This window comes from Fistularia commersonii, chromosome 4 (assembly GCF_037954325.1).
Source record: "Fistularia commersonii isolate RoL2024-O1a breed Wild chromosome 4, RoL_Fcom_v1.0, whole genome shotgun sequence".
In the NCBI taxonomy this organism is placed as follows: Eukaryota; Metazoa; Chordata; class Actinopteri; order Syngnathiformes; family Fistulariidae; genus Fistularia; species Fistularia commersonii.
Window position 1 is genome coordinate 4,885,319 of NC_141287.1, and position 13,102 is coordinate 4,898,420.

The following is a 13,102-nucleotide window of genomic DNA, read 5'->3' on the forward strand; positions in this document are numbered from 1 at the left end:
GTTTTTTGATAGACATGTTATTTTACATGACATGTGAAGAGATATGAAGTCAGTTTCCCACTTTGTTTTATTAGTAGAAACAAATAAGATCAATTCAGTCATATTTTATTTATTTGAGCTATTCAGCATTTTTCAGTGATTAAATAGCACCTTGCAGCAATAACTTGAAGCGTCAGTGCCACTAAACTGTAATACATCTTTCACTGAACCCACTGCAGAGAAAGAAACAATAAAAATGCTCAATACATTTTGAGATAAATATACATTTTGCACGTTTGCAAAAGTCTAGACACCCCTGCTCTAGACTACATATTTGACTTTCCTGTGATAACCGCTGAAAACACACACCGCGGAAACAGCGAACACAACAACTGCATTGTCTCTTCCTTGAGCACTTTAACCCCCTGCTACAGGGGCTTAATCTCCAGATTCCCTCACACGGAGGAGACAAGTGAGGCTTGCTCCTAATTTAGAAAGTGATTGCTAAGAGCAGTCCTGGCCAGAAGAATCTGCAGCTGCTACGGGCCAGGCCAGGCCAGAGCGCATTTAAATGATTTCTTTGTTGTTTGCTGCGGAGCCTCAAGAAGAGCCACATGAGCGCAGCTCCATCATGTTCAGCAATCTACAGAGATCTGAGGAAGCAAACCACTTTTCCCTTTTTTTCCTGCTCTCTCTCTCTCTCTCTCTCTCTCTCTCTCTCTCTCGCACGCACGCGCACGCGCGCGCACACACACACACACACACACACATACATACTCATCCACAAAACCAGTGGGGAAACTTTTTAGATGTAAATACAATATTAGAGAGCGGAGAACAGGATTGGTGGGAGAGCGTTGCCATCAGCGAGTCATTGAGGCTCAGTGAAGCCTTGTCTGCGTCTGGAACATTGGTACTTGAATTTGGCCTGGGCTGAATATGTGAACTCAAGGAAGGAAAATTGCCTGGATCAGCAAAGGTCCAGGACAATAGCCGCCTAGTACAAGCACTCTCCAAGATACTGGCCACGTTACAGTTCTGCGCATTCTCAACCATTGGGCAGACAGTGCTCCGGGCTGATTAAATCCTCAAAGCGCTTGCAGGGTTTTTGAGGTAAAACCCATTTTTACGTTGTGAAAGTATTTTCAGCTTTGGGCCACTCATCTCTTTGGATGCTCCCCATTGGCAGTAAACTTTAACATTCAATCTCGGTTCTTTTTTTGTTTTTTTTTTCCTTTTTGCTTGTCATAATTTGCATCATTGTGATTTTCTTGCTATGCTGAGTTTGATTGGCCTTTTTTTCTATTTCCCAAGCTATACCATGTCAAATGATGGACAACAACTTCACTAATACCTTAACCACTATCACTTGGCAATTGGCCGTAATACGCCTTCAACGCTAGTCAGAGGAAAAAGACCTTTGTCACCATCACAGAGGTGTTTAGGTGATGAAGGTAGAAGGTAGTGAATGGTAACGGAGGGTATCAGACGGTTTGAGAGGCTTGTATAAGGTCGCAGAGGGAAACATAAGCTTAGTTTTCAGACAGAAAAGGGCGGTGTTCGAAGAATCATCCAGCTTGGATTTCAATCCAGGAAGTAGCCAGGGGCATCTTTTAACCTTGCATTCTCACAGGCAGTGAGAGACCACAGTAGGTAACCATGAACAATCAGATGGGCTGAAGTGTTTTTATTTTCTCTGCAAAGCGTCATCATGTGATCCACCCACCCCCATCGTTAGCAATTCCTTTCTTATTTTGGCCTTGTCATCTAACTATTTCTCGCGGGTTCTGTCAGTGTTTTTCACAAGTTCCAAGAACCCTTACCAGCAACTGCACTCGTTTTTTTTTTTAAATGACAGTCAGTGCTCTGCAAGAAGTAACTGCTGATGGCTGTGGCTTATGAGTTCGACCAATCATCACTGACATCATATGAACTGTAAAGACCCTGTTTAGGAGTAGGAGCTAAAATGGTTCTGGGAACTAAGATCCTGACTCCTTTGCTGTCGGAACGCACAGTGAAACTGCCTAGTCTTAAGAGGTCTTAAGAACGACAAAAGGTTCCAATGGTGCGAACACGGCTAAAAACCAGCCAACATAACGAGATAGAGGCTTACAAAAGAGAGCATCTGTAATAAAAGCCTCAAAAACTAACTTTGAGGCCATAGATGAGGAGACACTGCTGTTTTCCAAAATGCAGGTGATATCACATGTAAGAAGCTTTTGGGAGACAGGCAACAGGATCCCACAATATGTGACTTTGTTTTCTACCTGAGGACAACAGCTTCCGGCAGCAATCCGAGTGGGCATTCAAGGCAGCCAGGTGGAGCGGGAACATGCCATGGACTCCTCGCCTGTGGAAAGGAAGCAGTGGTTTTAAAAAAAGGATGATCTGTCAAAACTTTATAAAAAACAAAAAGAAGAGGTGAACAAGAACCTTGTGCAGTCAGCTCCGCTGGTGATCAGCGTGTTTATGAGAAGCTCGTGACCATAGCGGGCAGCGATGTGCAGGGGGGTGTTGCCATCCTTGTCCATGCTATCAATCTCCCCACCTTGAATAGAACAGCGCGTTACGTAGGGCAAGGACAGTGTATGGTGAGAAAAGAGGCATCTGGGAGGCCCACCGTTCTGAATCAATGTCTGGGAGCGCGTGAAACGTCCATGAACCGCTGTCATATGTAGAGGACTCTTCCCATCACGACTCTGTGAGACAAGGACGGAAAAATTCAACAGCAGATAAAAAAAAAATTGAATTCAAAGACAAGCAATCACATGCATATGGGGATGATAGGTTTGCAAACCAAATTAAGGGTCTTAGTCCTCAAGACGAGATTGGTCGCATGGTATATCTATCGAATTCACACCACCAAGAAATGAGTGGAACTAAATGGCTGCAGCACAATAAGAATTGAAACAATTTTATTGCTGTTGGGTCAACATTCCTGCCTTTAGCTTAGTAACGGGCTCCTATGTACCTTGGCTCAGTAGAATGGGTAGGATGCAACCATGAAACTCTGCAGCATTCTCTCAGCATTTTTTATATAAAATAGGATTTGTTAAAATAGAAAGAAAGTATCCCGCCTTGTCGAATCGGGGGATGGGGGGGGGGGGCTAGTTACACCAATGCATCTGGGATGAAGCGTCGTTCACATTCATTCGAGGTCAGATCTAATGTCATCCGTAACATGTATGGTCATTTAGCTTTTTTTATTATCTTCATCATCTCCTATCAATTACATATCCAAATGCCCAGCAGACAGCAAAGTAGGAATTTCACTGTACAGGGAAACACATTTCTACACTGTGCATGTGACAATAAACACATTGAATCTTGACTCTCCCGAGGCAAGAGCCAGGGCTCTCTGCTCAGTCCTTTCGTCAGCTGCTGGCACACCACTTCCATTAATCCTTCAGTATTCCGCAGCTGCTGGACAAGATGGGGAAAGAGAGCCACTCTGCTGGGCGGCAGCGGGAAAGAGGGAACACCATTAGGTAGTCAGCCAGCGTAACTACCTGTACATTGACATCGGCGCCATTGTTGACCAGAAACTCCAGGCAGAGCGCCCCATGGGTGGAAGCAGCGGCAAAGTGCAGTGGCGTGAAGCCCTTGTTGTTGGGCTGGCTGACATTGGCACCATAATCAATCAGCTCACTGACCACAGCATCCTGGCCATTAAAGCAGGCCACGTGAAGCGCCGTGTTCCCAAATGCATTGGACTCATCTATCTGTGACAACACAAAGAAACAACTGTGTCAGTGTCACATCTGTCCATAGATTTGAAGCAAAAAGAGGTAGAGGGATAGAGTACTGACCTCAACAGCCAGGTTGAGCAGATGTTTAACCACAGCGATCTGGCCACTTGAAGCCGCCGTGTGAAGAGGCGTATACCCTCGTTTGTCCTTGCAGATGATCTCTGCCCCCTGATTCACCAGCAGACACACCACATCCAGATGGCCTGCAGGGGGCATATGCAGAAACAGCAAAGGGATGCTTAAATGAAGAGAAGAAGCATTTTGCAGAAACTGTAAAACACTTCAATGAAATTCAGTGCTGCCGTCACTATCATCACTATGTCCAAATTAAAGTCTGTTAAGTCTGTATTGCATGAAGTTTAATTACAATCTTTGATTTTCATAAATGTGTTTCTTTAATCAGTTGATAGAACAGATTTGTGAATGATACATGCACTGTCATCATTGTGTTTTGATAACTAAATATATGTATCTGTGGCACAGAGATTAGCGCTTCTGCCACATAGCACCAAGGTATCTGTGTAAGATTCCTCACACAGTAGAAAAATATGCAATAAGTTCATTGGAAGCCCTGAATGTTCCAGATGTGTGACTGACGGAGTGAATGATTCAATGTCTCTATGTGAGGTGACGAATGAGTGAGTGAATGGGGTTATTTTTTGTGTATGTGGCAACCAGTAGATTAATAGAAAATAAATTGATGAATAAATAAAGTAATGAATTGATGAATTAATAAAAAGAGAATAGACAGACAGACAGACAGACAGACAGACAGATAGACAGACAGACAGACAGACAGACAGACAGACAGACAGATAGATAGACAGATAGATAGACAGATAGATAGACAGATAGATAGACAGATAGATAGACAGATAGATAGATAGACAGATAGATAGATAGATAGATAGATAGATAGATAGATAGACAGATAGACAGATAGATAGATAGATAGATAGATAGATAGATAGATAGATAGATAGATAGATAGATAGATAGATAGATAGATAGATAGATAGATAGATAGATAGATAGATAGATAGATAGATAGATAGATAGATAGATAGATAGATAGATAGATACACACACATACATCTCCTTTTTTCTGCTTTTCCCGTCAGGGGTCACCACAGCGAGTCAACTTTCTCCATCTAACCCTATTCTCTGTATCCTCCTCTCTCGCACCAACTACCTTCATATCCTCTCTCACGACGTCAATAAATCTTCTCTTTGGTCTCCCTCGAGACCTCTTGCCTGACAGCTCCAATTCCAACACATACACATACATATATTAATATATATTCTTTGTGTGTGTTTGAGTTTGTGTGTGTGTGTGTGTGTGTGTGTGTGTGTGTGTGTGTGTGTGTGTGTGTGTGTGTGTGTGTGTGTGTGCCCAAGAAAAGGCAGTCCCTGTAAGCAAGTCTCAGCAGTCACTCTGCTGAAGTTAGATTATTTAAGCTCTACAGATGTATTAAGGGACATAGATAAAATTAGGTTTTCCCCATAGACCTAGAAATTCATTTATATTCATTATCTATTGGTTGTCCTACAGTCAGGGTCGCAAAGATGCTCGAGCCTCACCCAGTTGCCATTGGGTGAAAGGTGGGGTTGCCCCTGAACTCGTTTGCCAGTCAATCTAAGGACTACATATGGAGACACACAACCATTCACTCACTCATTCACACGTCTGGGCAGTGCAGGGTCTCCGATGAACCTTCTACATGTTTTTATGAATTACGGGTTTGGATATATTCACACACTGTGTTCCTGTTCTCTTACCCATGAAGGCTGCCCAGTGCAGCGCCCGGCCATCCTTCTTATCGAAGGCGTTGATGTTTGCGCCTTTGGCAAGGAGGAGGTTAACCATCTGATTCAGAGAGAGGAAACAGGAAAATATTCCACAATGTGAGAGATGAATGATTGCATAATCTGAATGTGCGTTTGTGTGTGTGGGGGGGGACACACGACAACAGCCTTTAAATAGCCACGTTGTAAATACAGCTTAGTACTCGTCTCATGTGTTGCATAAACAGGGAGGTTGTAGGACAGAAAAAGCTTGGCAACTCCATTTAGCTTCACAAATCTGCCGCCTCTCATTGCTCATTTTGGATCCAGCGCATTTGTGAATTGTGTGTCAATTGAACAGCCAGGTTCACAGCTGCGCCAACACATCTGTTTCATTTTATTTGACCGATCGTTTCACAAGAGCCTGTATAACGGCTGCTACACATCCTGAGCAGCGCTGGCAAGTAAAGTTTGCAATGTGAGGATGCAGATTATGGGTCTTGACAAACAGAATAATTGAAGGAGGGCCTTGTGCAGAACCTCTGTGTGGCCATTGAGCGCAGCATGGTGCAGAGCGGTGCGACCTCCACGGTCCGAAACGTTGACACTGCTCAGGAGCGGGATGATGACCTCAGCACATCGCAGCGCATTGTTCGCAGCCGCGACATGAAGCGGCGTCTGCCAGTTCTTATCCCGGGAGTTCACGTCAGCTGAGTGGCGGATCAAAACTCGTACCGCATCCTGAGGGGAAGAAAGTCAATCAATCAGAGGGCATGCCTCCAATGGGAAAGTCTGCGGTCGTATTCCAGTCTCCCCCTGTTTACATGGCAAAGAGTCTATAGGCAAGGCACTGAACCCCAGGTTGATCCCAATGCCCTTTGTGCCTCACAAGGCCAGCTAAGAATGTGAGTGTGTGAATGGGTGAATGCAATCTAGTGTAAAGCACTTTGAACCCACAAGGTATGAAGGCACTGTATTAGTGGAGACAACAACATCAATGAAATTCATTCATTCACTATCTATAGGACACTCAGGGTCGAGGGGATGCTGTAGCTGGGGTTGTCATTTGGCAAGAGTCTGAGTTCTCCCTGAACCAGTCATCAGTCCACCACGGAGCAACGTATAAAGACATATAACCATGAACTCATTCATATTTCTTGGCCATTTAAGGAACCCCACATAGACAGAGCGAGAACATAAACCCCACATAGTAAGGCCTCCAGGCAGAATCAAACCAGGGCCCTCCTTGCTGTGAGGTGGATGTGCTAGCCACAAACTTTCAAAGAGGAAATAGTTTCAAATACACTTGATGCATTCTTCAAATATCTCATATGATGCGTTTGGCCTCTGGGTTTGACAAGTCCTTTATTTTATGTGTTCTGTATCTGTATTATGTTAAAGACATTTACTGTTTTATAGCGAATAAGGATGGACTGAAGTAGCGCTCAGAAAAACCTGTTCTACCCTGTCTGACAAGTAGATAGGAAAAAGCCAGAGGTCTGAGGTGTGGTGTACCCCCCCTCAAACCTGTTAGGGCTGCTGTAGAAAAGAATGTGAACGCACCGGTGTGTTATGTTGCCTTACTGTATCTGCAGGCACGTTTCCTAAGTCATTTAAGTTTGTTGTCAGTTGTCCAGTGTAGTGTTTTATTTTGCACACTGACATTTATAGCCCTGAGTGAAAAAAGTATTTAAATAATAATAATAATAATAATAATAATAATAATAATAATAATAATAATAATACTTTATCCTTTATTAATCCCTGTGGGGAAATTCGCTCTCTGCAATTAATCAGCATTGATGAACCATGACCAGTAGGCTGCCATCAACGAGCGCCAGGGGAGCAGTTAGAGGTTAGTGTTTTGCTCAGCAATACTTCAAAGCACCAGGAGGAGCAGGGAATCAAATCAGGAATGTTCGGTTCCATAGACGATTGCTTGATCAGTTGATTGATTGGTTGATTCTACCTCCTGCGCCATGCCGCCCCCAAAAAGTGAAAAGTGTTCCTTACCCCCTTCAAAGATCAAACCTCCTACAAAGAAAGTAACGCTTAAACCGAGCTAATAACCGCCTCTTTTATTTTCAGATATCATGTATTATATATATCATTTAACATAGTATCTTATTGATTCATGTTGTATTCATTGTATTTTTTTCATTGTGCAAGTCATTTCTTTCTGTCAATGTTAATAATACTTGATCTAATAAATGTTGTGATGATGATAATCATTATTGTGATTATATAGCAGGAACTTGCCAAACATCATAGAAGTAGAAGACAAACAAACCATTTGGCTGTTGCCACGTTAAAACAAGTAAACTTAAGCAGCAAATCTTGTAATTTCAGAGACATTGAACCATAACAACACAAAATATGTGGGGGTGCAAAAAGGTTTTACTTCACATTTATCTGCAAACTAATTTGACGTAGAGGAGAGAAAGTAAGAACTCTGCTCAAGAAATCATTGCAGATCGTGCATGACAAACTACTTCGAAGCATCTTCAGTCCTTATAACGCTGCAATTTCTTCTATATCAATCTATTATCATGTAATCATGTAACCGGATCACAGGATTCTGTAATAGTTATTACCCCTAGCCCACAATCTTTCTGTGAGCTCATTATGTTTCCATCTCGGTGGGAGAAAGTGATCCCACCTGTGTGATTATCTGTCCAGCCCTGATTGGTTCACCTCATCCCTCATCCCCGCCTATGCCTTCTCTCTGTCTCAGTGCCAGAACTCCTCCCCCCTTTTTTCTGTCCCCTGACCCATTTGTACACTGAGCAATAAGAAAGTGCTAGGAAGTTCTACCCAGCCTCACCTCGCTCCGGGACGCCACGGCGCGATGGAGGGGGGTGAGCCACATGTTGTCTTTGGCATTGACCCGGGCTCCTGCAGTAGAACAGAACATTTAATTCAAGTTTTTCCAAGCTTAAAACTTCCTTAAAGGTCATATTATAAAATGAAAAGGTCCGATGAATACATTTATGTTGTATTCTATTACACCATGTAAGTCAATGGTATTAATACTGCATTTCCTGGAATGACACACAAATAACAAAAAGGTTAAGGTTTTGTCGATCCAAGGAAGGGAACAGAAAAATGGGTAACTTCTTTTTCTTCCTTTCCTTAGCAAATCAAGCAAATCAACCTCCTCCATCAAACCCTCTCCTCGGCATCGTCTTCTTTCACACCAGCTAACTTCATGTCCTCTTTCACTACATCCATAAAACTCCTCTTGGTCTTCCTCTAGTCCACCTGCCTGGCAGGCTATAAAACATCTAACATGTGCTTTCCCTCTGATGGACACATTCCTGATCCTATCCACCCTTCTCATTCCCAAAGAGAACCTCAACATCTTCATCTCTGATACCTCCAGCTCTGCCTCCTGCTTGTAAACCATTCAAATCCCTGGTCTCACCACTGTACACCTTTCCTTTCATTCTGCCCGATACTCTTTTATCACACATCACCCCTGACACTTTTCTCCACCCATTTCAACCTGCTTGAACATGTTTCTTCACCTGAAAAAAAAGAACAGCGTTTTTTACCTGAGAGGATGAGGAGCTCGGTGATCTCAGCATCGCCCAGGAAGGCTGCTGCATGGAGCGGCGTGCGTCTCTCTGCATCCTGAGGAGGGACAGCAGGGAAGTGGAGGTCAGACACCTTAATGCTCATTCATAAATGCTAATGATATTCATCAATGACAAGATTAAAAAAGCTGTGACTTCTAAATGATAAATATAGGATGTACACTTTATTTCAAAGTCCCTGTGGTATATGGTAGTGGGAGAAATTACTAAAAACTGTAATGTATGTATTGAAAACGGTGCTGATGGCCTGGGGACGAAATCCTTGATGAACTCAGACAGAGGGTGGAGTTCTTTGCATATGTTCAAAGAAAAAGAAAGCTGTTACAAGCAACTGCTGTTGTAAAAGAGACTTGCGTAAGTTCTTTCCGCTGCAGCTCAACGCTGCACGCGAGTGGCAACCGCACTGAATTTGCTAACACAGGAAATGCGACATGTTGTGGAAAAGATGCTTTTCAAAAACGTTGCAGGACGAGCAGCTGGCAAGCCCCCTCTTTGTCATATGCTGCCACAGCCACAAGCACGACAGGCCCGTTGACGGGGAGAAAGGAGACTGCGGTGTCAGTTGACCGATGGTCATCATGATGAGGATTGGTGATTGGGCATTCACCGTCAACACAACTATTGTCCTACTTGATGACATCACATGCCAACAGCATCCCTGTAAATATCCCTATATGTGTATGTATACAAACACACACACACACACACACACAAACACATACAAACAGAAACCCTCTCCAACCAAAATGTACTGCAGGACTGTTGAGGGCCCATGAATCATATAGCAGGAAGCCATCATCTCATACAACAAACACACCCTGAACTTTAAGTTCCCTGACTTCTTTTACTCTGCCTGCTCCTTACTGGGTGCTAGCGACTAAAGTGGCACAAAAAACAGCTTTAAAAGTTAAGAGAACTATTTCAACGCAGAGTGGAGGAAAGAAATGTAACCAGAGTTTTGTAGAGAAAAATAAATAAATAAATAAATAAATAAATAAATGTGTTTATACTCGAGAGTCACCACAACTGCCTTTAACCACTGCGGTTCAAGTTGTCAAATTAGATACCATGAACTGGGGGAGGAGGGAAAGAACATGGAATGAGAGGTTCAAATTTTAAAAAATAAATCTGATACGTATATAATAGCTAATATCACTTTGCCCAACTCTGTATCCACTGGAAACTGTCCCAGGTTTCTTCTTAGGGGCCTGAAAACAATCCTAAATGTTTTTTAAGATTAAATGTAAGTAGCCAGTCAAAATAACATATAAAAGCAGCGAATCTGATGAGGTCCCGAGGGCCAAAAAGCTGGATTCCACTAACTTGGCCAGTGATTAGAAACAATGCCATTAAATGTCCATATGTTAGCCAAGTAAAAAGTTAATAATACTTTTCTGTGTGTTTTAGCTTTACTAGGATCGATTGATTTATCTAGGAAAGCAGCAACAAAGTTAAATTTGTACCATGTAGACTGACTCAGTATGTGTGTGTGTGTGTGTGTGCACTCACCAGACCATTGATGTCTTCAGACTTGTACATGAGAATACGGATCTCTTCGGGGTCTCCACTAAAGACCGCCTGGATGACGGGAGGCTGGGGCGGAGAGACAGAAATAATGAGAGAGAGCAGAGAGTCAGCGTGAGAAGACGCTCCACACATGGCCATTATGTATGGCCATTCCCCGGACGGCAGCGTAACTGTCCCCACACAGTATCTGTGAGAGTGCACTCACGATATCACATATAACAAAACAATGGAAGAAGAGTCACGTTATTGGAACTTTTTTAATGGGTCAACTCATACAGGGTGCTTAATCTGATTAATAGTGGAAGCCTGACAGAAAAGTAGATCCACCAAGGGGGGACGTGGGGGAATCATGTCAAAAGCTTGATGACAGCAGCAACTACTACTTAGACACCGCCGCTGGGAGAGGAGAGGAGCATGTGGCAACAATTTTTACATTAGCGACACTTAGAGATGCACACGCTCATACCTGGCGAGGGTGTGTGTGTGTGTGTGTATGTGTTGCTGAGTGTGCTGGGACACCCAAGTGGTCTTGGAATATGTTTGGATGCATCATGGGAAATACTCTTAATCAGGAAAAGCCATGAAAAGCCCACTTTAGGATAAAAACTAAAACAAGATAATCCCATTAACTGCCTATTGGTCAGGGTTTGCAACTGATTTTTTTAGTTTTGCATGACGATTGAACACAGCCTTGCAGAGTCCTAACCACTTTTGTCACCTGCCTTGGACTGCTTCTTCCTGTTTCCACTGGTATAAAAGCCCTGGCAGTGAAGTAAAAAAAACCTCTGCTGGTGGAGTACTCGGAGGAACGTGATGGGGAGGGGGTTAGCAGGTAAACTCTAGGATCTCACAAATCTGTCCGTCAAATGACAATTTTAACAGAAAAGCCTAAGCCGGTTGTGTTTACGGTTGACTGTATTTTGGACACACAAATGGGAAGGGGGGAAGTTTTGTGTCTCAGAATGCCCTTATTATCTTTTGGGGGGCTGCAGAGATGAGGTAAATACAGGTCCTGGTTATCAGTGCAGATCTGGGCCTGAAGCCTGCGGCACAACATTCCCCAGTCAACATCAGGTGCGCCCCACTGAAGCAGCAAGTTTTTTTTTTTAACTTGTCGTTTTGATGGACGCTGAGCTCTGCACTGATGGCAATCATGCGAAATACGCTGCACGAGCTCGAACATTCATTAGACCTTCTCTCCTTACAGGTCACATGGACGCAGAAATCAGCCGGCTAACAGGAAACTGGAAAGATGTTTCTGAGACCTACGAGCCGCTGTTGGATATGCGAATAGAGATAGTCACAGTGGGTTATCTCGTGATTCTCAAATAAGTATGCCATTCATGTTTCTAAGGGAAAAAAAGATTAGGTTTCCTGAAACATGGAATCTGGCAGTTGGCGGTTTTGAGGAAAATTTGGAACCGACTTTCCAAACTGAACGAATTATATTCCACTGATGCCAATTTATTGACAGCATGTTTTTATTTATACTTAAAAAAAAAGAATCAAAATAGAAATTATAATAAGACACTATTGACTTTTACTTCATAATATAGGAGCTTTACCCTTGAAATATTACAATAATGTTTCTAACAATTATTCTCTCATTATCACTAAATGAAAATCATTGATTAACAATTTTTTTTTTTATGAATTAAGCATTAATATTAGTTATGAAATTATAAAATAATACTGTTAATTGTTAATAAGACAAGAAAATTATACAACAAAATTACAATATTTTTTTGATTGACTTACTTTATCAATGTTTAATTTCACAAACAAGAACCTCTGCTGAGAATCAATAATCCATTGCTTAATGACTGCAGAGGTTCTTGTTTTAAATCACAAGAAGACATGGTTTGCTATGCTGAATATTTAGCAACTAACAACATTACTTTTATTTACATGGAAACTCATGTGAATGCTCTGCTGGTCATTTTTAAGGGGGAGGGAAGGATTTACAAGGATTTACACGGATCTCCTGGCAGGCACTGAATAATATTCATAAATGTTTTCAGTCATGTGTAATTACACAATAATGAGATTCATTGTGTTATATGCACAGAGGAAGAAGCAGCATTGGCTAACTGGACGTTTGCATTTTCCAATCTTTTAGGTTCACACTGAATTAGGAATCCATGTAACGTAGGGCTGGGCCATGCTTACATTTCATACAAATATAGGACATGTACCACAAGAATATTCGGGCCTCACTTCCCGTCTGCTTCTCCATCACTTCCTGTTACAAGCTCTCTCTCACTCAAAAAAAGGTTGAGTGGTGGGTTCACTTCTGCTTTCTACACATGAAAAAAACACTTCCTCATTATCTGATGCTGCTTTTAAAGCCACGGCACATCTTTTCAGTTCCCAGACAAGGTGAGGGATATTTGCTAATACACCGTGCATCTATGTTATCAACACAACATTTTTAACTGTCAAAGAATAAAAAAAAAAAAAAAAAAA

General features: G+C 42.4%; 1 protein-coding gene across 3 annotated transcripts in view; it reads right to left on the bottom strand.

Annotated features, from left to right (window-relative positions):
• The window catches only part of ankrd44 (ankyrin repeat domain 44), a 34,436-nt gene that overhangs the window by 17,293 nt on the left and 4,041 nt on the right, over positions 1 to 13,102 (bottom strand). For all 3 annotated transcript variants that reach the window (XM_086144813.1, XM_086144812.1, XM_086144810.1), the window contains exons 2-11: positions 10,619 to 10,702; positions 9,068 to 9,146; positions 8,338 to 8,408; positions 6,054 to 6,254; positions 5,508 to 5,595; positions 3,789 to 3,931; positions 3,489 to 3,701; positions 2,600 to 2,678; positions 2,413 to 2,527; positions 2,247 to 2,329 (exon numbers count right to left, since the gene is read on the bottom strand). In XM_086144813.1, coding sequence (XP_086000939.1) covers positions 2,247 to 2,329; positions 2,413 to 2,527; positions 2,600 to 2,678; positions 3,489 to 3,701; positions 3,789 to 3,931; positions 5,508 to 5,595; positions 6,054 to 6,254; positions 8,338 to 8,408; positions 9,068 to 9,146; positions 10,619 to 10,702 — 1,156 coding nt within the window. The remainder of the gene's footprint in view (positions 1 to 2,246; positions 2,330 to 2,412; positions 2,528 to 2,599; positions 2,679 to 3,488; positions 3,702 to 3,788; positions 3,932 to 5,507; positions 5,596 to 6,053; positions 6,255 to 8,337; positions 8,409 to 9,067; positions 9,147 to 10,618; positions 10,703 to 13,102) is intronic.